The sequence below is a fragment of the Oncorhynchus masou genome, chromosome 30, assembly GCF_036934945.1.
Source record: "Oncorhynchus masou masou isolate Uvic2021 chromosome 30, UVic_Omas_1.1, whole genome shotgun sequence".
NCBI lineage: Eukaryota > Metazoa > Chordata > Actinopteri > Salmoniformes > Salmonidae > Oncorhynchus > Oncorhynchus masou.
Window position 1 is genome coordinate 1,424,312 of NC_088241.1, and position 27,862 is coordinate 1,452,173.

The 27,862-nt window shown below is 44.3% G+C and overlaps 1 protein-coding gene across 2 annotated transcripts in view; it reads right to left on the reverse strand.

The window, feature by feature from the left end:
* LOC135521761 (phospholipid-transporting ATPase ID-like) overlaps positions 1-7,941 on the reverse strand; it is a 57,166-nt gene extending 49,225 nt beyond the window's left edge. For both annotated transcript variants that reach the window (XM_064947470.1, XM_064947469.1), the window contains exon 1: positions 7,788-7,941. In XM_064947470.1, coding sequence (XP_064803542.1) covers positions 7,788-7,893 — 106 coding nt within the window. In that variant the 5' untranslated portion in view covers positions 7,894-7,941. The remainder of the gene's footprint in view (positions 1-7,787) is intronic.
* Positions 7,942-27,862: the final 19,921 nt, after the last annotated feature.

Sequence of the window (27,862 nt, forward strand, 5' to 3'; positions counted from 1 at the left end):
CAAAACACACAGCCTCATCTGAGATACCAAAACACACAGTCCCGTCTGACCTACCAAAACACACAGTCCCGTCTGACCTACCAAAACACACAGCCCCATCTGACCTACCAAAACACACAGCCCCATCTGACCTACCAAAACACACAGCCCCATCTGACCTACTGAAACAGACAGCCCCATCTGACCTACCGAAACACACAGTCCTTTCTGACTTACCAAAACACACAGCCCCATCTGACCTACCAAAACACACAGCCCTGTCTGACCTACCAAAACACACAGCCTTGTCTGACCTACCAAAACACACATTCCTGTCTAATCTACCAAAACACATAGCCCCATTTGACCTACCAAAACACACAGTCCTGCCTGACCTACCAAAATACACAGCCCTGTCTGAACTACCAAAACACACAGCCCTGTCTGAACTACCAAAACACACAGCCCTGTCTGAACTATCAAAACACACAGCCCCATCTGACCTACCAAAACACACAGTCCTGTCTAACCTACCAAAACACACAGCCCTGTCTGAACTACAGTTGATGGACCATAAGGAGACATTAACCTAGGCCCCATATAAACAGTTGATGGACCATAATGAGACATTAACCTAGGCCCTATATAAACAGTTGATGGACCATAATGAGCCATTAACCTAGGCCCTATATAAACAGTTGATGGACCATATGGAGACATTAACCTAGGCCCTATATAAACAGTTGATGGACCATATGGAGACATTAACCTAGGCCCTATATAAACAGTTGATGGACCATATGGAGACATTAACCTAGGCCCTATATAAACAGCTGATGGATGTGTCAACTCTCATACTGTCAGATCTGTGAGTGTTAAGAGGAGGTCAGTCAGTTAGACGACAGTTCCAGGTTTCAGGGCATGTTAGGATTAAGAACTGTTCACAATATCTGCAATGGTTTACAGAGAGAGAGAGAGACAGAGAGAGAGAGAGAGACAGAGAGCGAGAGAGCGAGAGAGCGAGAGAGAGAGAGAGAGAAAGAGAACGAAAGAAAGGGAAAGCGAGAGAGAGAGAGGAGAGAGAGAGAGGGGAGAGAGAGGGGAGAGAGAGAGAGAGAGAGAGAAAGATAGAGAGAGAGAGAGAGAGAGAGAGAGAGAGAGAAAGATAGAGAGAGAGAGAGAGACGGGGGGGGGCTTGTCAGTGTTAGCCATGGTATAACAAGATTGTGTTTTAGTAATTGCAGACTTTTCTCTCCATTTTATCTATCTGCTGCTTGTTTCTTCCTCCCTGCTGCATCCCTCTCTTCCTCCCTCCACTCCTCTCTCTATCTACATCCCTCTCTTCCTCCCTCCACTCCTCTCTCTATCTACATCCCTCTCTTCCTCCCTCCACTCCTCTCTCTATCTACATCCCTCTCTTCTTCCCTCCACTCCTCTCTCTATCTACATCCCTCTCTTCCTCCCTCCACTCCTCTCTCTATCTACATCCCTCTCTTCCTCCCTCCACTCCTCTCTCTATTTACATCCCTCTCTTCCTCCCTCCACTCCTCTCTCTATCTACATCCCTCTCTTGCTCCCTCCACTCCTCTCTCTGTCCATCCCTCTCTCCTTCCACCTGCTCTGGCAGGCTGGTCCACATAACAGTCCCATGCCCACTGGCAGGCTGGTCCACATAACAGTCCCATGCCCACTGGCTGGCTGGTCCACATAACAGTCCCATGCCCACTGGCAGGCTGGTCCACATAACAGTCCCATGCCCACTGGCAGGCTGGTCCACATAACAGTCCCATGCCCACTGGCTGGCTGGTCCACATAACAGTCCCATGCCCACTGGCAGGCTGGTCCACATAACAGTCCCATGCCCACTGGCAGGCTGGTCCACATAACAGTCCCATGCCCACTGGCTGGCTGGTCCACATAACAGTCCCATGCCCACTGGCAGGCAGGTAGGTTGGTCACATAACAGTCCCATGCCCACTGGCAGGCAGGTAGGTTGGTCACATAACAGCCCCATGCCCACTGGCAGGCAGGTAGGTTGGTCACATAACAGTCCCATGCCCACTGGCAGGCAGGTAGGTTGGTCACATAACAGTCCCATGCCCACTGGCTGGCTGGTCCACATAACAGTCCCATGCCCACTGGCAGGCAGGTAGGTTGGTCACATAACAGCCCCATGCCCGCTGGCAGGCAGGTAGGTTGGTCACATAACAGCCCCATGCCCGCTGGCAGGCTGGTCCACATAACAGCCCCATGCCCACTGGCAGGCAGGTAGGTTGGTCACATAACAGCCCCATGCCCACTGGCAGGCAGGTAGGTTGGTCACATAACAGCCCCATGCCCGCTGGCAGGCTGGTCCACATAACAGCCCCATGCCCACTGGCAGGCAGGTAGGTTGGTCACATAACAGCCCCATGCCCACTGGCAGGCAGGTAGGTTGGTCCACATAACAGCCCCATGCCCACTGGCAGGCAGGTAGGTTGGTCCACATAACAGCCCCATGCCCACTGGCAGGCTGGTCCACATAACAGTCCCATGCCCACTGGCAGGCTGGTCCACATAACAGTCCCATGCCCGCTGGCAGGCTGGTCCACATAACAGTCCCATGCCCGCTGGCAGGCTGGTAGGTTGGTCACATAACAGCCCCATGCCCACTGGCAGGCAGGTAGGTTGGTCACATAACAGCCCCATGCCCACTGGCAGGCAGGTAGGTTGGTCACATAACAGCCCCATGCCAACTGGCAGGCAGGTAGGTTGGTCACATAACAGCCCCATGCCAACTGGCAGGCAGGTAGGTTGGACACATAACAGCCCCATTCCCGCTGACAGACAGGTAGCCTCCAGCCACAGTGCCTCTCAGAGCTATGCAGCAGGACGCTCCATCCTCCAGCCACAGTGCCTCTCAAGAGCTACGCAGCAGGACGCTCCATCCTCCACAGTGCCTCTCAGAGCTATGCAGCAGGACGCTCCATCCTCCAGCCACAGTGCCTCTCAAGAGCTACGCAGCAGGACGATCCAGCCTCCAGCCACAGTGCCTCTCAAGAGCTACGCAGCAGGACGCTCCATCCTCCACAGTGCCTCTCAGAGCTATGCAGCAGGACGCTCCATCCTCCAGCCACAGTGCCTCTCAAGAGCTACGCAGCAGGACGCTCCATCCTCCACAGTGCCTCTCAGAGCTATGCAGCAGGACGCTCCATCCTCCAGCCACAGTGCCTCTCAAGAGCTACGCAGCAGGACGCTCCAGCCTCCAGCCACAGTGCCTCTCAAGAGCTACGCAGCAGGACGCTCCATCCTCCACAGTGCCTCTCAGAGCTATGCAGCAGGACGCTCCATCCTCCAGCCACAGTGCCTCTCAAGAGCTACGCAGCAGGACGCTCCAGCCTCCAGCCACAGTGCCTCTCAGAGCTATGCAGCAGGACGCTCCATCCTCCACAGTGCCTCTCAGAGCTATGCAGCAGGACGCTCCATCCTCCACAGTGCCTCTCAGAGCTACGCAGCAGGACGCTCCATCCTTCACAGTGCCTCTCAGAGCTATGCAGCAGGACGCTCCAGCCTCCAGCCACAGTGCCTCTCAGAGCTACGCAGCAGGATGCTCCAGCCTCCAGCCACAGTGCCTCTCAGAGCTACGCAGCAGGATGCTCCAGCCTCCAGCCACAGTGCCTCTCAGAGCTACGCAGCAGGATGCTCCAGCCTCCAGCCACAGTGCCTCTCAGAGCTATGCAGCAGGACGCTCCATCCTCCAGCCACAGTGCCTCTCAAGAGCTACGCAGCAGGACGCTCCATCCTCCACAGTGCCTCTCAGAGCTACGCAGCAGGACGCTCCAGCCTCCAGCCACAGTGCCTCTCAGAGCTACGCAGCAGGACGCTCCATCCTTCACAGTGCCTCTCAGAGCTACGCAGCAGGACGCTCCATCCTTCACAGTGCCACTCAGAGCTATGCAGCAGGACGCTCCATCCTCCAGCCACAGTGCCTCTCAAGAGCTACGCAGCAGGACGCTCCAGCCTCCAGCCACAGTGCCTCTCAAGAGCTACGCAGCAGGACGCTCCATCCTCCACAGTGCCTCTCAGAGCTATGCAGCAGGACGCTCCATCCTCCAGCCACAGTGCCTCTCAAGAGCTACGCAGCAGGACGCTCCATCCTCCACAGTGCCTCTCAGAGCTATGCAGCAGGACGCTCCATCCTCCAGCCACAGTGCCTCTCAAGAGCTACGCAGCAGGACGCTCCAGCCTCCAGCCACAGTGCCTCTCAAGAGCTACGCAGCAGGACGCTCCATCCTCCACAGTGCCTCTCAGAGCTATGCAGCAGGACGCTCCATCCTCCAGCCACAGTGCCTCTCAAGAGCTATGCAGCAGGACGCTCCAGCCTCCAGCCACAGTGCCTGTCAGAGCTATGCAGCAGGACGCTCCATCCTCCACAGTGCCTCTCAGAGCTATGCAGCAGGACGCTCCATCCTCCACAGTGCCTCTCAGAGCTACGCAGCAGGACGCTCCATCCTTCACAGTGCCTCTCAGAGCTATGCAGCAGGACGCTCCAGCCTCCAGCCACAGTGCCTCTCAGAGCTACGCAGCAGGATGCTCCAGCCTCCAGCCACAGTGCCTCTCAGAGCTACGCAGCAGGATGCTCCAGCCTCCAGCCACAGTGCCTCTCAGAGCTACGCAGCAGGATGCTCCAGCCTCCAGCCACAGTGCCTCTCAGAGCTATGCAGCAGGACGCTCCATCCTCCAGCCACAGTGCCTCTCAAGAGCTACGCAGCAGGACGCTCCATCCTCCACAGTGCCTCTCAGAGCTACGCAGCAGGACGCTCCAGCCTCCAGCCACAGTGCCTCTCAGAGCTACGCAGCAGGACGCTCCATCCTTCACAGTGCCTCTCAGAGCTACGCAGCAGGACGCTCCATCCTTCACAGTGCCTCTCAGAGCTACGCAGCAGGACGCTCCAGCCTCCAGCCACAGTGCCTCTCAGAGCTACGCAGCAGGACGCTCCAGCCTCCAGCCACAGTGCCTCTCAGAGCTATGCAGCAGGATGCTCCAGCCTCCAGCCACAGTGCCTCTCAGAGCTACGCAGCAGGACGCTCCAGCCTCCAGCCACAGTGCCTCTCAGAGCTATGCAGCAGGATGCTCCAGCCTCCAGCCACAGTGCCTCTCAGAGCTATGCAGCAGGATGCTCCAGCCTCCAGCCACAGTGCCTCTCAGAGCTATGCAGCAGGACAATACAGAAGCCCATTATCCTGCCTTTAAACCTCTTTACTGGGACACAGAGACATCTACAGCATAGGAACTAGGTTATACTTATCACAGATCATAACAGCAAGGCCTAGAGGATTCTACAAGCTACTATCATCCTGTTGAGAGGATGTGTGTGTGAGTGAAGGCATGATGTATGGATCTGTGTTACCATGAGAGAGGCAGATCCACAGGGGAGCTCCCTCTCCTTCTCTCTCACTCTCTCCCTCTCGTCCCCTTCTCCCCTTTCTCCCTCTTTCTCTAGACATGACGGCACCTGCCACAAATTCCTGACGCACCAGTTCTTAGATTCACCCCGTGGCCACACACATTCACACACACCAACACACACACACTATGCTATCTACACACACATTCACACACACCAACACACACCATTCTATCTACACACACATTCAATGTTCTATCTAGTGGGTTGTATTCTGCTGCCTGGTCTTGTAGATGTTCCCTAACTGAACCCTGAGGACGGTCTGTCTGATACTGTCCCGTTGTTTACTTTGTAAATATCAAGAAAACCAGATGGGCCAATAAATGAAAGAACTGTCGCTCCATCCAGTGACTGACATGCTCTGTACAGAAGTCTAGGTAATTGATAAATACTGTATAACCAGATGCTACTGAAGCACAGCAGGAAGGGTACATAATGAGGACTCACAGAGAGACAGAAAGGTAGAGAGAGAGAGAGAGAGAGAGAGAGAGAGAGAGAGAGAGAAAGTAGAGAGAGAGTGCGCGAGAGTGAGAGGTAAAGAGAGAGAGAGGGAGAAAGAGGTAGAGAGAGAGAGGTAGAGAGAGAGGTAGAGAGCGAGAGAGAAAGAGAGAGGTAGAGAGAGAGGTAGAGAGTGAGAGAGGGAGAGAGAGGTAGAGAAAGATAGAGGTAGAGAGAGGTAGAGAGAGAGAGAGAAAGAGAGAGAGAGGTAGAGAGGTAGAGAGAGAGGTAGAGAGATAGAGAGAGAGATAGAGAGAGTAGGAGAGAGAGAGAGAGGTAGAGAGAGAGGTAGAGGTAGAGAGAGAGGTAGAGAGAGAGGTAGAGGTAGAGAGAGGTAGAGGTAGAGAGTGTTAGAGAAAGAGGTAGAGAGAGGTAGAGAGAGAGGTAGAGAGAGCTAGAGAGAGAGAGAGAGGTAGAGAGAGGTAGAGAGGTAGAGAGAGAGAGAGAGGTAGAGGTAGAGAGAGGTAGAGGTAGAGAGAGAGAGAGAGAGAGAGAGAGAGAGAGAGGTAGAGAGCGAGAGACAGAGAGAGGTAGAGAGAGAGAGGTAGAGAGCGAGAGAGAGAGGTAGAGAGAGAGAGGTAGAGAGGTAGAGAGGTAGAGAGAGAGAGAGAGCGAGAGAGAGAGAGAGAGAGAGAGAGAGAGAGGGGTAGTCTCTTTTCTGTCATTTTAAGGTAAACAATGAAACTGACACAGTAACAGACAGACTGGTTTAAATAAAGGTCAAATGATGGTGAATGCATGCAGGAACACTGTCTCGGGCTTGTCTCACCGCCCCGGGCTTGTCTCACCACCCCGGGCTTGTCTCACCGCCCCGGGCTTGTCTCACCGCCCCGGGCTTGTCTCACCGCCCCGGGCTTGTCTCACCGCCCCGGGCTTGTCTCACCGCCCCGGGCTTGTCTCACCGCCCCGGCCTTGTCTCACCGCCCCGGGCTGTCTCACCGCCCCGGGCTTGTCTCACCGCCCCGGGCTTGTCTCACCGCCCCGGGCTGTCTCACCGCCCCGGGCTTGTCTCACCGCCCCGGTGCACCGCCCCGGGCTGCTCAGGACAGGGACATCAGTCACACACTAAGGGCCTCATGAATGTCATGACATTCTTTTCTATTAACTATCATTCATTATGGGCCTAATGAGCAACATACAATTAACAATGTCAGTCCACAGCAGTAGTTATGTCTCTCAAGAACAGGGTACTGAATCCTTGTCAACGGGACAGGGTATTCAGTCCAGCATTCTATAATGACAGATGAGGTTGTTAAAAGCTCCATCTGTGTGTGTGTGAGTGTGTGTGTGGGTGTGTGTGTGTGTGTGTGTGTGTGTGTGTGTGTGTGTGTGTGTGTGTGTGTGTGTGTGTGTGTGTGTGTGTGTGTGTGTGTGTGTGTGTGTGTGTGTGTGTGTGTGTGTGTGTGTGTGTGTGTGTGTGTGCCAGCCACTGACAGCGTTGAGTGTTGGCTGACAGTGACTGGTCACGCGTGAAATGACAGGCACTGAGAGTCAGTGAAGCGTACGAGTGTGAACTGTATCCATACAAGGTTAGACAGAGGAGTGGACTGGTGACGGAGTGACAGGTAGAAGTGGATGAGGCTTCACACAGACACATAAACACACACACAATGATGGAGATATGGAGATGGGGGACACTGCAGAGATGTGAGAAATCATGCGATGAGAGGGACTGAATACTGACACAAACAGATGAGATGTAGAATGGTTTATTGACATAGCAAGGAGATCCTGTCTGTCATCAGACAGAACACCATAAATCCAATAGATGGAAGCTACAGCACATTTCCCCATCCAATGAACAAACAGGCACACACTGCATATAAAACAGATGACTGACGTGACCGTGGCAAACAGAAGTACCTGTCCACGTCTTCTTGGTTTTAGCAGCTAGTCCTTGTTGTTTCTTCTGTTGCAGTGGAAGAACGATGGGGAACCACTTTTCAGGAATATCTTTGGGGATAGTCATTCTGACTCTTCCTTAACATCACAGGGAGGAACGCAGTTAATCGGCCGACAGGTTTTCCCCGGTTCTGCTGAGCATCCTGCGCAGAGACAGACGCTCCGGGAGCTGCACCGAACACTCTTGGTCCAGTCCCGTCTGCGTCTCTGGTTATAGATTAGGAGTGTGTCATACCATTACCGCTTCTCTCCCCCTCCCTCTCACCCTCTCTCTCTCTCACTTCTCCCTCTCTCTCTCTGCTGCAGAACCACTGAGGTCATTGGCTGTGATGCTGTGCTGCCAGCTCCACTCTCTCTGTGATGCTGTGCTGCCAGCTCCACTCTCTCTGTGATGCTGTGCTGCCAGCTCCACTCTCTCTCTGTGATGCTGTGCTGCCAGCTCCACTCTCTCTGTGATGCTGTGCTGCCAGCTCCACTCTCTCTGTGATGCTGTGCTGCCAGCTCCACTCTCTCTGTGATGCTGTGCTGCCAGCTCCACTCTCTCTGTGATGCTGTGCTGCCAGCTCCACTCTCTCTGTGATGCTGTGCTGCCAGCTCCACTCTCTCTGTGATGCTGTGCTGCAAGCTCCACTCTCTCTGTGATGCTGTGCTGCCAGCTCCACTCTCTCTGTGATGCTGTGCTGCCAGCTCCACTCTCTCTGTGATGCTGTGCTGCCAGCTCCACTCTCTCTGTGATGCTGTGCTGCCAGCTCCACTCTCTCGGTGATGCTCTGCTGCCAGCTCCACTCTCTGTGATGCTGTGCTGCCAGCTCCACTCTCTCTGTGATGCTGTGCTGCCAGCTCCACTCTCTCTGTGATGCTGTGTTGCCAGCTCCACTCTCTCTGTGATGCTGTGCTGCCAGCTCCACTCTCTCTGTGATGCTCTGCTGCCAGCTCCACTCTCTCTGTGATGCTCTGCTGCCAGCTCCACTCTTTCTGTGATGCTCTGCTGCCAGCTCCACTCTCTCTGTGATGCTCTGCTGCCAGCTCCACTCTCTCTGTGATGCTGTGCTGCCAGCTCCACTCTCTCTGTGATGCTCTGCTGCCAGCTCCACTCTCTCTGTGATGCTCTGCTGCCAGCTCCACTCTCTCTGTGATGCTGTGCTGCCAGCTCCACTCTCTGTGATGCTGTGCTGCCAGCTCCACTCTCTCTGTGATGCTGTGCTGCCAGCTCCACTCTCTCTGTGATGCTGTGCTGCCAGCTTCACTCTCTCTGTGATGCTGTGCTGCCAGCTCCACTCTCTCTGTGATGCTGTGCTTGCCAGCTCCACTCTCTCTGTGATGCTGTAAGCGGTGCCTTCATGTCACTATGAATGAGATGCTGATGGTGCCGTTACCACACTGTAAATGACTGGAACCTGAAGTAGCAGCATCTTCATCAGAGCCTGTCGCCAAGTCTAATGATGGAACATTGTATTTCCTTTCAACAGGCTAAAGACCAATTGTTTGAATGTCGGGGGCATCAGAATGTTATGCCATAGAACCTTTAGGCTACACGACTCTGATTGCGCTGATTAACTTTAGTCATGTTAAATAACATTACACAACACCGTAATAAAGTGATTCACATGATGATATTGGGAATTGGATACAGGGCATCTTCAACATAGGGCGGCAGGGTAGCCTAGTGGTTAGAGAGTTGGACTAGTAACTGGAAGGTTGCAAGTTCAAATCCCCGAGCTGACAAGGTACAAATCTGTCGTTCTGCCCCAGAACAGGCAGTTAACCCACTGTTCCTAGGCCGTCATCGAAAATAAGAATTTGTTCTTAACTGACTTGCCTAGTTAAATAAAGGTAAAATAAAAAATAATAATAAAATAAATGTGCTACTGCATTATTGGGTACCCTAATCAATTCCTTGGACGTGCCTTCCCTGGCACCAATTACATAAACATTGTCCTCCTCACAATAACACAGAGAAGCTGTCTCTGCATTACATAATCACCAAGGCTGTCCGTTTGCAGAGGGTTTCAACCAATAGCAGGCTGTCGTTGACGTTGTCAGGGCAACTGCCTCTGCAGAGGTGTGAGAGAAGCAGGTCACTGCAGGGAGAAACTGGGTGCCATCTTGGATCAAGCCATGAGGAGGGAGATGCAGCTGTGCTGTCATACGGAGCCAAGGTGACTCTCACAGCAGCCCAGTTGCCTGAGTGTTGGTAAGGAATGGGAGGGGAGAGGAGACACTGCAGCGGGGATAAAGAGTTCTGGGCACGTGCCGTGTGTGGGAAGTCTCGTGGCATTAGAGGACACCTCCAGACTGCTAAACACACACTTCTCTCTGATGTATACACACACACACACACACACACATGCTGCCATAGATCCATAAAAAGGCTTTTAACATTCCCTCGCTGTTGAACTGTGGCATAAAGTAAACACACACATTCGGCAGATGACCTTGGCTTGGGCATGTAATTCCAGAAACAACTTGAATGTGCTTAGAGTCTCTCCAGTACCTGCTGTCTGCTTCTCTGACCTACTGTTCTGAATACAGCCTCTCCAGTACCTGCTGTCTGCTTCTCTGACCTACTGTTCTGAATACAGCCTCTCCAGTACTTACTGTCTGCTTCTCTGACCTACTGTTCTGAATACAGCCTCTCCAGTACTTACTGTCTGCTTCTCTGACCTACTGTTCTGAATACTGTCGCTACAGTACCTACTGTCTGCTTCACTGACCTACTGTTCTGAATACAGCCTCTCCAGTACCTACTGTCTGCTTCTCTGACCTACTGTTCTGAATCCAGCCTCTACAGTACTTACTGTCTGCTTCTCTGACCTACTGTTCTGAATACAGTCTCTCCAGTACTTACTGTCTGCTTCTCTGACCTACTGTTCTGAATACAGTATCTACAGTACTTACTGTCTGCTTCTCTGACCTACTGTTCTGAATACAGCCTCTACAGTACCTGCTGTCTGCTTCTCTGACCTACTCTTCTGAATACAGCCTCTCCAGTACCTGCTGTCTGCTTCTCTGATCTACTGTTCTGAATAAAGCCTCTACAGTACCTACTGTTCTGAATACAGCCTCTACAGTACTTACTGTCTGTCTGCTTCTCTGACCTACTGTTCTGAATACAGCCTCTCCAGTACCTGCTGTCTGCTTCTCTGACCTACTGTTCTGAATACAGCCTCTACAGTACTTACTGTCTGCTTCTCTGACCTACTGTTCTGAATACAGTCTCTCCAGTACTTACTGTCTGTCTGCTTCTCTGACCTACTGTTCTGAATACAGCCTCTCCAGTACCTGCTGTCTGCTTCTCTGACCTACTGTTCTGAATACAGCCTCTACAGTACCTACTGTCTGCTTCTCTGACCTACTGTTCTGAATACAGCCTCTACAGTACCTACTGTCTGCTTCTCTGACCTACTGTTCTGAATACAGCCTCTCCAGTACTTACTGTCTGCTTCTCTGACCTACTGTTCTGAATACAGCCTCTCCAGTACTTACTGTCTGCTTCTCTGATCTACTGTTCTGACTACAGTCTCTCCAGTACCTACTGTCTGCTTCTCTGACCTACTGTTCTGAATACAGCCTCTCCAGTACTTACTGTCTGCTTCTCTGACCTACTGTTCTGAATACAGCCTCTCCAGTACTTACTGTCTGTCTGCTTCTCTGACCTACTGTTCTGAATACAGCCTCTACAGTACTTACTGTCTGTCTGCTTCTCTGACCTACTGTTCTGAATACAGCCTCTCCAGTACCTGCTGTCTGCTTCTCTGACCTACTGTTCTGAATATAGCCTCTACAGTACTTACTGTCTGTCTGCTCCTCTGACCTACTGTTCTGAATACAGCATCTACCAGACTATCACTACTCCAGTCTCCACATGTCCAGGAAGTCCAGTCTGTTTCTCAGAGACCACAACAACATGTGGAGTTGCTTCATCCATTTTTGTACTAATGAATCATATGCCTCATGAGCTTAAGTTCAACTGTCGTACCCCATCAGAACCCAGAATATAAATTTGTTATATCCCAATGTTTCTAAACAATATACATGTAAACAAACACCTATCATTTTGATATCATGGATGGTCAGTCCTTGCATCCGTACCTCTTTCTATGAATTTGAGAGTGGTTACATTTCTCAGGGCCCATCCATCAATTTTCAAAACACAGACCATCAAAAAATCTGTGTTTTAAACCCATTTCACCTGCATTTTAAATGGAAAGTTAGCAGTGTTTTTCTGCTTCAACAGAGTGATCAGGTACATGCAACTATAGTTTTTATTCACAGAAATACATTAGTACAACACGTTCTGCAGACAATAGCTTCCCTTTCATCAGACAACAGAAGTGCAACGCTATTTGGCAACCAGCCACACAAGTAAATGAGCTTACAATTAAAAAGCAATGTATTTTTTGCAAAACGATGCATGGCCTTGTATTTCAAATGTTTATTTTGTGTTATTTTACCTTCCTCTAACTAGGCAAGCCAGCTAAGAACAAATTCTTATTTTCAAAGACGGCCTAGGAACAGTGTTTATCATAGAAAGAACGTAGCCTGCTACATGTCCTGATGTTTTGATTGAAGTTACTCTTGCATTTTACAGGAGAAAACTAGGCTACAACGAGACAAGTACCAGAGAAAAGTTAGTACATATCAGTCAGAGCACTGTCTGCTGATAGAACGCCTGTTTGTGAATTCTCATCCAAGTGAAGAAGTGCAACTGAAGCACAAAATGAGTCTGATGCTGAGCAGAAATGACAATAAGAAGCATGTTATACCTCTGTGTTCAAAACGCAACAAGATATTTCTTATCAAATCAAAATGATTTATATAGCCCTTCTTACATCAGCTGATATCTCAAAGTGCTGTACAGAAACCCAGCCTAATACCCCAAACAGCCAGCATTGCAGATGTAGAAGCACGGTGGCTAGGAAGATCTCCCTTGAAAGGCCAAAACCTAGGAAGAAACCTAGAGAGGAACCAGGCTGTGAGGGCTGGCCAGTCCTCTTCTGGCTGTGCCGGGTGTTTTATCTTTTTTTGTATGCGTGAAAAATGCCTAAAAAACACTAAAGTTTTCTGCATTAACGCAACCCCTGGCTTTTTACCAAAACAGAGGCTGGGGGACGCTTTGATATTGTTTCAATTAAAGATTGATCCTTTAAAGGAAATGATCTTCAGATACTACAAGAACTACACGTTAGTGATAAGCAACCCTGACTGACTCCCTCATGTCTCTTGGCTTTAGCTCAGTAGGTTGATGTGGAGAGGACAAGGTCAAAGGAGGGTGAAGTGTAGCTGAGGTGGTTTGGTGAACTACCTGTCTGACTCCTGAAGACTCATGGAGCCTCATCTTTACCTTGGTGGCCTAACACACCACATCAACTTCAGTAAAGCTGCTGGGATTAAAGGGTTGGAACAGGTGACTGACCTGGAAGAGGCCTCTCTTTGAACATCTCCACTCTGTTGTTGACCCTCCACTATGGCCCATGGGACTGTCTACAGGAGGAGAGGAGAGGAGAGGAGAGGAGGGGAGCAGAGGAGAGGAGAGGAGAGGAGAGGAGAGGAGAGGAGAGGAGAGGAGAGGAGAGGAGAGGAGAGGAGAGGAGAGGAGAGGAGAGGAGAGGAGAGGAGAGGAAGAGGAGGAGGGAGAGGAGGAGAAGAGGAAGAGGAGGAAAACAAAGAAAAACAATGTCAACATCCAGGGTATTCAGAGTCAGTCAGACATGAGGTAATACACTTAGTGAGGGACCTGAATGATATGGCAGGATCTTGACCCAGACAATGTCTGTTGTTCAGACCTCTTATTTGAATGCACTTACTGTGATGTGAATGCAAAGAAAGAGTCCTTATGTTTCAAAAGGAATACTTTGTTTATTTTGAAATGCAAGGACACTATTTCTCAAGGACACTATTTACATTTACATTTACATTTAAGTCATTTAGCAGACGCTCTTATCCAGAGCGACTTACAAATTATTTCTCAAGGACACTTTATTATATGGGCCTATCTGAGCAGCTTTGCCCTGCTCTCTTATGTTCTAAGTGGCTCTGAATAAGAACATGTTAAATGACTATCATGTAAATGTGACAGCTGAGCTGCAGGTGTTAAGGTCAGGGCTTGAGAGAAACTGAGAGAGGAACTGATCTCTCCTCCACGCCAGAGAAACACTTATACTGATTGAGTACTGACACACAGGGGATATGTTTAGAAAAGGGGATCTTTAAACATGTCAACTGATCTGCATCCACGAGATGTATGTGAATCTGAAACGAACTAACAAACTGAACTAACCCTTCCTCTCTTACTAGTTTACTGAACTAATTGTTTTGTTTTTTGTTTTTTTGTTATTTTACCTTTATTTAACTAGGAAAGTCAGTTAAGAACAAATTCTTATTTTCAATGACGGCCTAGGAACAGTGGGTTAACTGCCTGTTCAGGGGCAGAACGACAGATTTGTACCTTGTCAGCCCGGTTACTAGTCCTACGCTCTAACCACTAGGCTACCCTGCCGCCCCGTATGACACACCAGAACACAAATCCAACTGAACATTGATAGTAGCTACAATAGTTAGTCTAAGGCTCAAGGTAAAAATTATGTTGCTTGTGAGGTTGAGTTCAGATAAACAGATAACTACCTAAGTAATGGGCTAAATTGTGATGAAGGGTAAAGAAGTGTCAGTAAGGTAAAGAATTAGGGAGAGCCAGAGCCAGTCAGATAGAGCCAGTCATCCAGCCAGTCAGTCAGCCAGTCAGACAGCCAGCCAGTGTGAGGTCACTATCCTCCAACATTGTTTTTGTTTAGAACTGTTGTTTAGTACTGTTGTTTTGAACTGTTGTTTGGAACTGTTGTTTAGAACTGTTGATTGGGACTGTTGTTTAGAACTGTTGTTTGGAACTGTTGTTTGGAACTGTTGTAATGTTGTTTAGAACTGTTGTTTGGAACTGTTGTTTGGAACTGTTGTTTAGAACTGTTGTTTCAAACTGTTGTTTAGAACTGTTGTTTGGAACTGTTGTTTGGAACTGTTGTTTGGAACTGTTGTACTGTTGTTTAGAACTGTTGTTTGGAACTGTGTTTTGGAACTGTTGTTTGGAACTGTTGTTTAGAACTGTTGTTTAGAACTGTTGTTTAGAACTGTTGATTGGAACTGTTGTTTAGAACTGTTGTTTAGAACTGTTGTTTAGAACTGTTGTTTGGAACTGTTGTTTGGAACTGTTGTTTAGAACTGTTGTTTAGAACTGTTGTTTGGAACTGTTGTTTAGAACTGCTGTTTAGAACTGTTGTTTGGAAATGTTGTTTAGAACTGTTATTTGGAACTGTTGTTTGGATCTGTTGTTTAGAACTGTTGTTTGGAACTGTTCTTTGGAACTGTTGTTTAGAACTGTTGTTTAGAACTGTTGTTTAAAACTGTTGTTTGGAACTGTTGTTTGGAACTGTTGTTGAGAACTGTTGTTTGGAAATGTTGTTTGGAACTGTTGTTTGGAACTGTTGTACTGTTGTTTGGAACTGTTGTTTGGAACTGTTGTTTGGAACTGTTTTTTGGGACTGTTGTTTGGAACTGTTGTTTGAAACTGTTGCTTGGAACTGTTGTTTGGAACTGTTGTTTGGAACTGTTGTTTAGAACTGTTGTGTGGAACTGTTGTTTGGAACTGTTGTAATGTTGTTTAGAACTGTTGTTTGGAACTGTTGTTTGGAACTGTTGTTTAGAACTGTTGTTTCAAACTGTTGTTTAGAACTGTTGTTTGGAACTGTTGTTTGGAACTGTTGTTTGGAACTGTTGTACTGTTGTTTAGAACTGTTGTTTGGAACTGTGTTTTGGAACTGTTGTTTGGAACTGTTGTTTAGAACTGTTGTTTAGAACTGTTGTTTAGAACTGTTGTTTGGAACTGTTGTTTAGAACTGTTGTTTAGAACTGTTGTTTGGAACTGTTGTTTGGAACTGTTGTTTAGAACTGTTGTTTAGAACTGTTGTTTGGAACTGTTGTTTAGAACTGCTGTTTAGAACTGTTGTTTGGAAATGTTGTTTAGAACTGTTGTTTGGAACTGTTCTTTGGAACTGTTGTTTAGAACTGTTGTTTAGAACTGTTGTTTAAAACTGTTGTTTGGAACTGTTGTTTGGAACTGTTGTTGAGAACTGTTGTTTGGAACTGTTGTTTGGAACTGTTGTACTGTTGTTTGGAACTGTTGTTTGGAACTGTTGTTTGGAACTGTTTTTTTGGGACTGTTGTTTGGAACTGTTGTTTGAAACTGTTGCTTGGAACTGTTGTTTGGAACTGTTGTTTGGAACTGTTGTTTAGAACTGTTGTGTGGAACTGTTGTTTGGAACTGTTGTTTGGAACTGTTGTTTGGAACTGTTGTTTAGAACTGTTGTTTGGAACTGTTGTTTAGAACTGTTGTTTGGAACGGCTGTTTGGAACTGTTGTACTGTTGTTTAGAACTGTTGTTCGGAACTGTTGTACTGTTGTTTAGAACTGTTGTTTGGAACTGTTGCTTGGAACTGTTGTTTGGAACTGTTGTTTGGAACTGTTGTTTGGAACTGTTGTTTGGAACTGTTGTTTAGAACTGTTGTTTGGAACTGTTGTTTGGAACTGTTGTTTGGAAATGTTGTTTGGAACTGTTGTTTAGAACTGTTGTGTGTAAATGTTGTTTGGAACTGTTGTTTGGAACTGTTGTTTGGAACTGTTGCCCGGGACTGTTGTTTGGAACTGTTGTTTGGAACTGTTGTTTAGAACTGTTGTTTGGAACTGTTGTTTGGAACTGTTGTTTGGAACTGTTGCTTGGAACTGTTGTTTGGAACTGTTGTTTAGAACTGTTGTGTGTAACTGTTGTTTGGAACTGTTGTTTAGAACTGTTGTTTGGAACTGTTGTTTGGTACTGTTGCTTGGAATTGTTGTTTGGAACTGTTGTTTGGAACTGTTGTTTAGAACTTGTTTGGAACTGTTGTTTGGAACTGTTGTTTAGAACTGTTGTTTGGAACGGCTGTTTGGAACTGTTGTACTGTTGTTTAGAACTGTTGTTCGGAACTGTTGTTCGGAACTGTTGTACTGTTGTTTAGAACTGTTGTTTGGAACTGTTGTTTGGAACTGTTGCTTGGAACTGTTGTTTGGAACTGTTGTTTGGAACTGTTGTTTGGAACTGTTGTTTAGAACTGTTGTTTGGAACTGTTGTTTGGAACTGTTGCTCGGAACTGTTGTTCGGAACTGTTGTTTGGAACTGTTGTTTAGAACTGTTGTACTGTTGTTTAGAACTGTTGTTTGGAACTGTTGCTTGGAACTGTTGTTTGGAACTGTTGTTTGGAACTGTTGTTTGGAACTGTTGTTTAGAACTGTTGTTTGGAACTGTTGTTTGGAACTGTTGTTTGGAACTGTTGTTTGGAAATGTTGTTTGGAACTGTTGTTTAGAACTGTTGTGTGTAAATGTTGTTTGGAACTGTTGTTTGGAACTGTTGTTTGGAACTGTTGCTCGGAACTGTTGTTCGGAACTGTTGTTTGGAACTGTTGTTTAGAACTGTTGTACTGTTGTTTAGAACTGTTGTTTGGAACTGTTGCTTGGAACTGTTGTTTGGAACTGTTATTTGGAACTGTTGTTTGGAACTGTTGTTTAGAACTGTTGTTTGGAACTGTTGTTTGGAACTGTTGTTTGGAACTGTTGTTTGGAACTGTTGTTTAGAACTGTTGTGTGTAAATGTTGTTTGGAACTGTTGTTTGGAACTGTTGTTTGGAACTGTTGCTCGGGACTGTTGTTTGGAACTGTTGTTTGGAACTGTTGTTTAGAACTGTTGTGTGTAACTGTTGTTTGGAACTGTTGTTTAGAACTGTTGTTTGGAACTGTTGTTTGGTACTGTTGCTTGGAATTGTTGTTTGGAACTGTTATTTGGAACTGTTGTTTAGAACTTGTTTGGAACTGTTGTTTGGAACTGTTGTTTAGAACTGTTGTTTGGAACGGCTGTTTGGAACTGTTGTACTGTTGTTTAGAACTGTTGTTCGGAACTGTTGTTCGGAACTGTTGTACTGTTGTTTAGAACTGTTGTTTGGAACTGTTGTTTGGAACTGTTGCTTGGAACTGTTGTTTGGAACTGTTGTTTGGAACTGTTGTTTGGAACTGTTGTTTAGAACTGTTGTTTGGAACTGTTGTTTGGAACTGTTGTTTGGAACTGTTGCTCGGAACTGTTGTTCGGAACTGTTGTTTGGAAATGTTGTTTAGAACTGTTGTTTGGAACTGTTGTTTGGAACTGTTGTTTGGAACTGTTGCTTGGAACTGTTGTTTGGTACTGTTGCTTGGAACTGTTGTTTGGAACTGTTGTTTGGAACTGTTGTTTGGAACTGTTGTTTAGAACTGTTGTTTGGAACTGTTGTTTAGAACTGTTGTTTGGAACTGTTGTTTGGAACTGTTGTTTAGAACTGTAGTTTAGAAATGCTGTTGAGAACTGTTGTTTGGAACTGTTGCTTGGAACTGTTGTTTGGAACTGTTGTTTGGAACTGTTGTTTAGAACTGTTGTTTGGAACTGTTGTTTAGGACTGTGGTTTAGAACTGTTGTTTGGAAATGTTGTTTGTAATTGTTTTTTGTAACTGTTGTTTGTAACTGTTGTTTGGAACTGTTGTTTAGAACTGTTGTTTAGAACTGTTGTTTGGAACTGTTGTTTGGAACTGTTGTTCAGAACTGTTGTTTGGAACTGTTGTTTGGAACTGCTGTTTGGAACTGTTGTACTGTTGTTTGGAACTGTTGTTTGGAACTGTTGTTTGGAACTGTTGTTTGGAACTGTTGTTTGGAACTGTTGTTCAGAACTGTTGTTCGGAACTGTTGTTTGGAACTGTTGTTTGGAACTGTTGTTTAGAACTGTTGTGTGGAACTGTTGTTTGGAACTGTTGTTTAGAACTGTTGTTTAGAACTGTTGTTTAGAACTGTTGTTTAGAACTGTTGTTTGGAACGGCTGTTTGGAACTGTTGTACTGTTGTTTAGAACTGTTGTTCGGAACTGTTGTACTGTTGTTTAGAACTGTTGTTTGGAACTGTTGTTTGGAACTGTTGCTTGGAACTGTTGTTTGGAACTGTTGTTTGGAACTGTTGTTTGGAACTGTTGTTTAGAACTGTTGTTTGGAACTGTTGTTTGGAACTGTTGCTCGGAACTGTTGTTTGGAACTGTTGTTTGGAACTGTTGTTTAGAACTGTTGTTTGGAACTGTTGTTTGGAACTGTTGTTTGGAACTGTTGCTTGGAACTGTTGTTTGGAACTGTTGTTTAGAACTGTTGTGTGTAACTGTTGTTTGGAACTGTTGTTTAGAACTGTTGTTTGGAACTGTTGCTCGGAACTGTTGTTTGGAACTGTTGTTTAGAACTGTTGTTTGGAACTGTTGTTTGGAACTGTTGCTTGGAACTGTTGCTTGGAACTGTTGTTTGGAACTGTTGTTTGGAACTGTTGTTTAGAACTTGTTTGGAACTGTTGTTTGGAACTGTTGTTCAGAACTGTTGTTTGGAACTGTTGTTTAGAACTGTTGTTTGGAACTGTTGTTTAGAACTGTTGTTTGGAACTGTTGTTTAGAACTGTTGTTTGGAACTGCTGTTGAGAACTGTTGTTTGGAACTGTTGCTTGGAACTGTTGTTTGGAACTGTTGTTTGGAACTGTTGCTTAGAACTGTTGTGTGTAACTGTTGTTTGGAACTGTTGTTTAGAACTGTTGTTTGGAACTGTTGTTTGGAACTGTTGCTCGGAACTGTTGTTTGGAACTGTTGTTTAGAACTGTTGTTTGGAACTGTTGTTTAGAACTGTTGTTTGGAACTGTTGTTTAGAACTGTTGTTTGGAACTGCTGTTGTTTGGAACTGTTGTTTGGAACTGTTGCTTGGAACTGTTGTTTGGAACTGTTGTTTAGAACTGTTGTTTGGAACTGTTGTTTGGAACTGTTGCTTGGAACTGTTGTTTGGAACTGTTGTTTGGAACTGTTGTTTGGAACTGTTGTGTGGAACTGTTGTTTGGACTGTTGTTTTGAACTGTTGTTTGGAACTGTTGTTTAGAACTGTTGTTTAGAACTGTTGTTTGGAACTGTTGTTTGGAACTGTTGTTTTGAACTGTTGTTTAGAACTGTTGTTTAGAACTGTTGTTTGGAACTGTTGTTTGGAACTGTTGTTCAGAACTGTTGTTCGGAACTGTTGTTTGGAACTGTTGTTTGGAACTGTTGTTTAGAACTGTTGTGTGGAACTGTTGTTTGGAACTGTTGTTTAGAACTGTTGTTTAGAACTGTTGTTTGGAACTGTTGTTTAGAACTGTTGTTTGGAACGGCTGTTTGGAACTGTTGTACTGTTGTTTAGAACTGTTGTTCGGAACTGTTGTACTGTTGTTTAGAACTGTTGTTTGGAACTGTTGTTTGGAACTGTTGCTTGGAACTGTTGTTTGGAACTGTTGTTTGGAACTGTTGTTTAGAACTGTTGTTTCAAACTGTTGTTTGGAACTGTTGCTCGGAACTGTTGTTTGGAACTGTTGTTTGGAACTGTTGTTTAGAACTGTTGTTTGGAACTGTTGTTTGGAACTGTTGTTTGGAACTGTTGCTTGGAACTGTTGTTTGGAACTGTTGTTTAGAACTGTTGTGTGTAACTGTTGTTTGGAACTGTTGTTTAGAACTGTTGTTTGGAACTGTTGCTCGGAACTGTTGTTTGGAACTGTTGTTTAGAACTGTTGTTTGGAACTGTTGTTTGGAACTGTTGTTTGGAACTGTTGCTTGGAACTGTTGCTTGGAACTGTTGTTTGGAACTGTTGTTTGGAACTGTTGTTTAGAACTTGTTTGGAACTGTTGTTTGGAACTGATGTTCAGAACTGTTGTTTGGAACTGTTGTTTAGAACTGTTGTTTGGAACTGTTGTTTAGAACTGTTGTTTGGAACTGTTGTTTAGAACTGTTGTTTGGAACTGCTGTTGAGAACTGTTGTTTGGAACTGTTGCTTGGAACTGTTGTTTGGAACTGTTGTTTGGAACTGTTGCTTAGAACTGTTGTGTGTAACTGTTGTTTGGAACTGTTGTTTAGAACTGTTGTTTGGAACTGTTGTTTGGAACTGTTGCTCGGAACTGTTGTTTGGAACTGTTGTTTAGAACTGTTGTTTGGAACTGTTGTTTAGAACTGTTGTTTGGAACTGTTGTTTAGAACTGTTGTTTGGAACTGCTGTTGTTTGGAACTGTTGCTTGGAACTGTTGTTTGGAACTGTTGTTTAGAACTGTTGTTTGGAACTGTTGTTTGGAACTGTTGCTTGGAACTGTTGTTTGGAACTGTTGTTTGGAACTGTTGTTTGGAACTGTTGTGTGGAACTGTTGTTTGGACTGTTGTTTTGAACTGTTGTTTGGAACTGTTGTTTAGAACTGTTGTTTAGAACTGTTGTTTGGAACTGTTGTTTGGAACTGTTGTTTTGAACTGTTGTTTAGAACTGTTGTTTAGAACTGTTGTTTGGAACTGTTGTTTCAAACTGTAGTTTGGAACTGTTGTTTGGAACTGTTGTTTTGAACTTCTGTGTGGAACTGTTGTTTGGAAATGTTGTTTGGAACTGTTGTTTAGAACTGTTGTGTGGAACTGTTGTTTAGAACTGTTGCTTGGAACTGTTGTTTAGAACTGTTGTTTGGAACTGTTGTAATGTTGTTTAGAACTGTTGTTTGGAACTGTTGTTTGGAACTGTTGTTTAGAACTGTTGTTTCAAACTGTTGTTTAGAACTGTTGTTTGGAACTGTTGTTTGGAACTGTTGTTTGGAACTGTTGTACTGTTGTTTAGAACTGTTGTTTGGAACTGTGTTTTGGAACTGTTGTTTGGAACTGTTGTTTAGAACTGTTGTTTAGAACTGTTGTTTAGAACTGTTGTTTGGAACTGTTGTTTAGAACTGTTGTTTAGAACTGTTGTTTAGAACTGTTGTTTGGAACTGTTGTTTGGAACTGTTGTTTAGAACTGTTGTTTAGAACTGTTGTTTGGAACTGTTGTTTAGAACTGCTGTTTAGAACTGTTGTTTGGAAATGTTGTTTAGAACTGTTATTTGGAACTGTTGTTTGGATCTGTTGTTTAGAACTGTTGTTTGGAACTGTTGTTTGGAACTGTTGTTTAGAACTGTTGTTTAGAACTGTTGTTTGGAACTGTTGTTTGGAACTGCTGTTTGGAACTGTTGTACTGTTGTTTGGAACTGTTGTTTGGAACTGTTGTTTGGAACTGTTGTTTGGAACTGTTGTTCAGAACTGTTGTTCGGAACTGTTGTTTGGAACTGTTGTTTGGAACTGTTGTTTAGAACTGTTGTGTGGAACTGTTGTTTGGAACTGTTGTTTAGAACTGTTGTTTAGAACTGTTGTTTGGAACTGTTGTTTAGAACTGTTGTTTGGAACGGCTGGTTGGAACTGTTGTACTGTTGTTTAGAACTGTTGTTCGGAACTGTTGTACTGTTGTTTGGAACTGTTGTTTGGAACTGTTGCTTGGAACTGTTGTTTGGAACTGTTGTTTGGAACTGTTGTTTGGAACTGCTGTTTGGAACTGTTGTACTGTTGTTTGGAACTGTTGTTTGGAACTGTTGTTTGGAACTGTTGTTTGGAACTGTTGTTCGGAACTGTTGTTTGGAACTGTTGTTTGGAACTGTTGTTTAGAACTGTTGTGTGGAACTGTTGTTTGGAACTGTTGTTTGGAACTGTTGTTTGGAACTGTTGCTCGGAACTGTTGTTTGGAACTGTTGTTTGGAACTGTTGTTTAGAACTGTTGTTTGGAACTGTTGTTTGGAACTGTTGTTTGGAACTGTTGCTTGGAACTGTTGTTTGGAACTGTTGTTTAGAACTGTTGTGTGTAACTGTTGTTTGGAACTGTTGTTTAGAACTGTTGTTTGGAACTGTTGCTCGGAACTGTTGTTTGGAACTGTTGTTTAGAACTGTTGTTTGGAACTGTTGTTTGGAACTGTTGTTTGGAACTGTTGCTTGGAACTGTTGCTTGGAACTGTTGTTTGGAACTGTTGTTTGGAACTGTTGTTTAGAACTTGTTTGGAACTGTTGTTTGGAACTGTTGTTCAGAACTGTTGTTTGGAACTGTTGTTTAGAACTGTTGTTTGGAACTGTTGTTTAGAACTGTTGTTTGGAACTGTTGTTTAGAACTGTTGTTTGGAACTGCTGTTGAGAACTGTTGTTTGGAACTGTTGCTTGGAACTGTTGTTTGGAACTGTTGTTTGGAACTGTTGCTTAGAACTGTTGTGTGTAACTGTTGTTTGGAACTGTTGTTTAGAACTGTTGTTTGGAACTGTTGTTTGGAACTGTTGCTCGGAACTGTTGTTTGGAACTGTTGTTTAGAACTGTTGTTTGGAACTGTTGTTTAGAACTGTTGTTTGGAACTGTTGTTTAGAACTGTTGTTTGGAACTGCTGTTGTTTGGAACTGTTGTTTGGAACTGTTGCTTGGAACTGTTGTTTGGAACTGTTGTTTAGAACTGTTGTTTGGAACTGTTGTTTGGAACTGTTGCTTGGAACTGTTGTTTGGAACTGTTGTTTGGAACTGTTGTGTGGAACTGTTGTTTGGACTGTTGTTTTGAACTGTTGTTTGGAACTGTTGTTTAGAACTGTTGTTTAGAACTGTTGTTTGGAACTGTTGTTTGGAACTGTTGTTTTGAACTGTTGTTTAGAACTGTTGTTTAGAACTGTTGTTTGGAACTGTTGTTTCGAACTGTAGTTTGGAACTGTTGTTTGGAACTGTTGTTTTGAACTTCTGTGTGGAACTGTTGTTTGGAAATGTTGTTTGGAACTGTTGTTTAGAACTGTTGTGTGGAACTGTTGTTTAGAACTGTTGCTTGGAACTGTTGTTTAGAACGGTTGTTTGGAACTGTTGTAATGTTGTTTAGAACTGTTGTTTGGAACTGTTGTTTGGAACTGTTGTTTAGAACTGTTGTTTCAAACTGTTGTTTAGAACTGTTGTTTGGAACTGTTGTTTGGAACTGTTGTTTGGAACTGTTGTACTGTTGTTTAGAACTGTTGTTTGGAACTGTGTTTTGGAACTGTTGTTTGGAACTGTTGTTTAGAACTGTTGTTTAGAACTGTTGTTTAGAACTGTTGTTTGGAACTGTTGTTTAGAACTGTTGTTTAGAACTGTTGTTTAGAACTGTTGTTTGGAACTGTTGTTTAGAACTGTTGTTTAGAACTGTTGTTTGGAACTGTTGTTTAGAACTGCTGTTTAGAACTGTTGTTTGGAAATGTTGTTTAGAACTGTTATTTGGAACTGTTGTTTGGATCTGTTGTTTAGAACTGTTGTTTGGAACTGTTCTTTGGAACTGTTGTTTAGAACTGTTGTTTAGAACTGTTGTTTGGAACTGTTGTTTGGAACTGCTGTTTGGAACTGTTGTACTGTTGTTTGGAACTGTTGTTTGGAACTGTTGTTTGGAACTGTTGTTTGGAACTGTTGTTTGGAACTGTTGTTCAGAACTGTTGTTCGGAACTGTTGTTTGGAACTGTTGTTTGGAACTGTTGTTTAGAACAGTTGTGTGGAACTGTTGTTTGGAACTGTTGTTTAGAACTGTTGTTTAGAACTGTTGTTTGGAACTGTTGTTTAGAACTGTTGTTTGGAACGGCTGGTTGGAACTGTTGTACTGTTGTTTAGAACTGTTGTTCGGAACTGTTGTACTGTTGTTTGGAACTGTTGTTTGGAACTGTTGCTTGGAACTGTTGTTTGGAACTGTTGTTTGGAACTGTTGTTTGGAACTGCTGTTTGGAACTGTTGTACTGTTGTTTGGAACTGTTGTTTGGAACTGTTGTTTGGAACTGTTGTTTGGAACTGTTGTTTGGAACTGTTGTTCAGAACTGTTGTTCGGAACTGTTGTTTGGAACTGTTGTTTGGAACTGTTGTTTAGAACTGTTGTGTGGAACTGTTGTTTGGAACTGTTGTTTGGAACTGTTGTTTGGAACTGTTGCTCGGAACTGTTGTTTGGAACTGTTGTTTGGAACTGTTGTTTAGAACTGTTGTTTGGAACTGTTGTTTGGAACTGTTGTTTGGAACTGTTGCTTGGAACTGTTGTTTGGAACTGTTGTTTAGAACTGTTGTGTGTAACTGTTGTTTGGAACTGTTGTTTAGAACTGTTGTTTGGAACTGTTGCTCGGAACTGTTGTTTGGAACTGTTGTTTAGAACTGTTGTTTGGAACTGTTGTTTGGAACTGTTGTTTGGAACTGTTGCTTGGAACTGTTGCTTGGAACTGTTGTTTGGAACTGTTGTTTGGAACTGTTGTTTAGAACTTGTTTGGAACTGTTGTTTGGAACTGTTGTTCAGAACTGTTGTTTGGAACTGTTGTTTAGAACTGTTGTTTGGAACTGTTGTTTAGAACTGTTGTTTGGAACTGTTGTTTAGAACTGTTGTTTGGAACTGCTGTTGAGAACTGTTGTTTAGAACTGTTGTGTGGAACTGTTGTTTAGAACTGTTGTTTGGAACTGTTGTTTAGAACTGTTGTTTGGAACTGTTGTTTAGAACTGTTGTTTGGAACTGTTGTTTAGAACTGTTGTTTGGAACTGTTGCTTGGAACTGTTGTTTGTAACTGTTGTTTGGAACTGTTGTTTAGAACTGTTGTTTGGAACTGTTGTTTAGGACTGTGGTTTAGAACTGTTGTTTGGAAATGTTCTTTGTAATTGTTTTTTGTAACTGTTGTTTGTAACTGTTGTTTGGAACTGTTGTTTAGAACTGTTGTTTAGAACTGTTGTTTGGAACTGTTGTTTGGAACTGTTGTTCAGAACTGTTGTTTGGAACTGTTGTTTGGAACTGCTGTTTGGAACTGTTGTACTGTTGTTTGGAACTGTTGTTTGGAACTGTTGTTTGGAACTGTTGTTTGGAACTGTTGTATGGAACTGTTGTTCAGAACTGTTGTTCGGAACTGTTGTTCGGAACTGTTGTTTGGAACTGTTGTTTAGAACTGTTGTGTGGAACTGTTGTTTGGAACTGTTGTTTAGAACTGTTGTTTAGAACTGTTGTTTAGAACTGTTGTTTAGAACTGTTGTTTGGAACGGCTGGTTGGAACTGTTGTACTGTTGTTTAGAACTGTTGTTCGGAACTGTTGTACTGTTGTTTAGAACTGTTGTTTGGAACTGTTGTTTGGAACTGTTGCTTGGAACTGTTGTTTGGAACTGTTGTTTGGAACTGTTGTTTGGAACTGTTGTACTGTTGTTTGGAACTGTTGTTTGGAACTGTTGTTTGGAACTGTTGTTTGGAACTGTTGTTCAGAACTGTTGTTCGGAACTGTTGTTTGGAACTGTTGTTTGGAACTGTTGTTTAGAACTGTTGTGTGGAACTGTTGTTTGGAACTGTTGTTTGGAACTGTTGTTTGGAACTGTTGCTCGGAACTGTTGTTTGGAACTGTTGTTTGGAACTGTTGTTTAGAACTGTTGTTTGGAACTGTTGTTTGGAACTGTTGCTTGGAACTGTTGTTTGGAACTGTTGTTTAGAACTGTTGTGTGTAACTGTTGTTTGGAACTGTTGTTTAGAACTGTTGTTTGGAACTGTTGCTCGGAACTGTTGTTTGGAACTGTTGTTTAGAACTGTTGTTTGGAACTGTTGTTTGGAACTGTTGTTTGGAACTGTTGCTTGGAACTGTTGCTTGGAACTGTTGTTTGGAACTGTTGTTTGGAACTGTTGTTTAGAACTTGTTTGGAACTGTTGTTTGGAACTGTTGTTCAGAACTGTTGTTTGGAACTGTTGTTTAGAACTGTTGTTTGGAACTGTTGTTTAGAACTGTTGTTTGGAACTGTTGTTTAGAACTGTTGTTTGGAACTGCTGTTGAGAACTGTTCTTTGGAACTGTTGCTTGGTACTGTTGTTTGGAACTGTTGTTTGGAACTGTTGCTTAGAACTGTTGTGTGTAACTGTTGTTTGGAACTGTTGTTTAGAACTGTTGTTTGGAACTGTTGTTTGGAACTGTTGCTCGGAACTGTTGTTTGGAACTGTTGTTTAGAACTGTTGTTTGGAACTGTTGTTTAGAACTGTTGTTTGGAACTGTTGTTTAGAACTGTTGTTTGGAACTGCTGTTGTTTGGAACTGTTGTTTGGAACTGTTGCTTGGAACTGTTGTTTGGAACTGTTGTTTAGAACTGTTGTTTGGAACTGTTGTTTGGAACTGTTGTTTGGAACTGTTGTTTAGAACTGTTGTTTAGAACTGTTGTTTGGAACTGTTGTTTGGAACTGTTGCTTGGAACTGTTGTTTGGAACTGTTGTTTGGAACTGTTGTTTGGAACTGTTGTGTGGAACTGTTGTTTGGACTGTTGTTTTGAACTGTTGTTTGGAACTGTTGTTTAGAACTGTTGTTTAGAACTGTTGTTTGGAACTGTTGTTTGGAACTGTTGTTTTGAACTGTTGTTTAGAACTGTTGTTTAGAACTGTTGTTTGGAACTGTTGTTTCGAACTGTAGTTTGGAACTGTTGTTTGGAACTGTTGTTTTGAACTTCTGTGTGGAACTGTTGTTTGGAAATGTTGTTTGGAACTGTTGTTTAGAACTGTTGTGTGGAACTGTTGTTTAGAACTGTTGCTTGGAACTGTTGTTTAGAACTGTTGTTTGGAACTGTTGTAATGTTGTTTAGAACTGTTGTTTGGAACTGTTGTTTGGAACTGTTGTTTAGAACTGTTGTTTCAAACTGTTGTTTAGAACTGTTGTTTGGAACTGTTGTTTGGAACTGTTGTTTGGAACTGTTGCTTGGAACTGTTGCTTGGAACTGTTGTTTGGAACTGTTGTTTGGAACTGTTGTTTAGAACTTGTTTGGAACTGTTGTTTGGAACTGTTGTTCAGAACTGTTGTTTGGAACTGTTGTTTAGAACTGTTGTTTGGAACTGTTGTTTAGAACTGTTGTTTGGAACTGTTGTTTAGAACTGTTGTTTGGAACTGCTGTTGAGAACTGTTCTTTGGAACTGTTGCTTGGTACTGTTGTTTGGAACTGTTGTTTGGAACTGTTGCTTAGAACTGTTGTGTGTAACTGTTGTTTGGAACTGTTGTTTAGAACTGTTGTTTGGAACTGTTGTTTGGAACTGTTGCTCGGAACTGTTGTTTGGAACTGTTGTTTAGAACTGTTGTTTGGAACTGTTGTTTAGAACTGTTGTTTGGAAC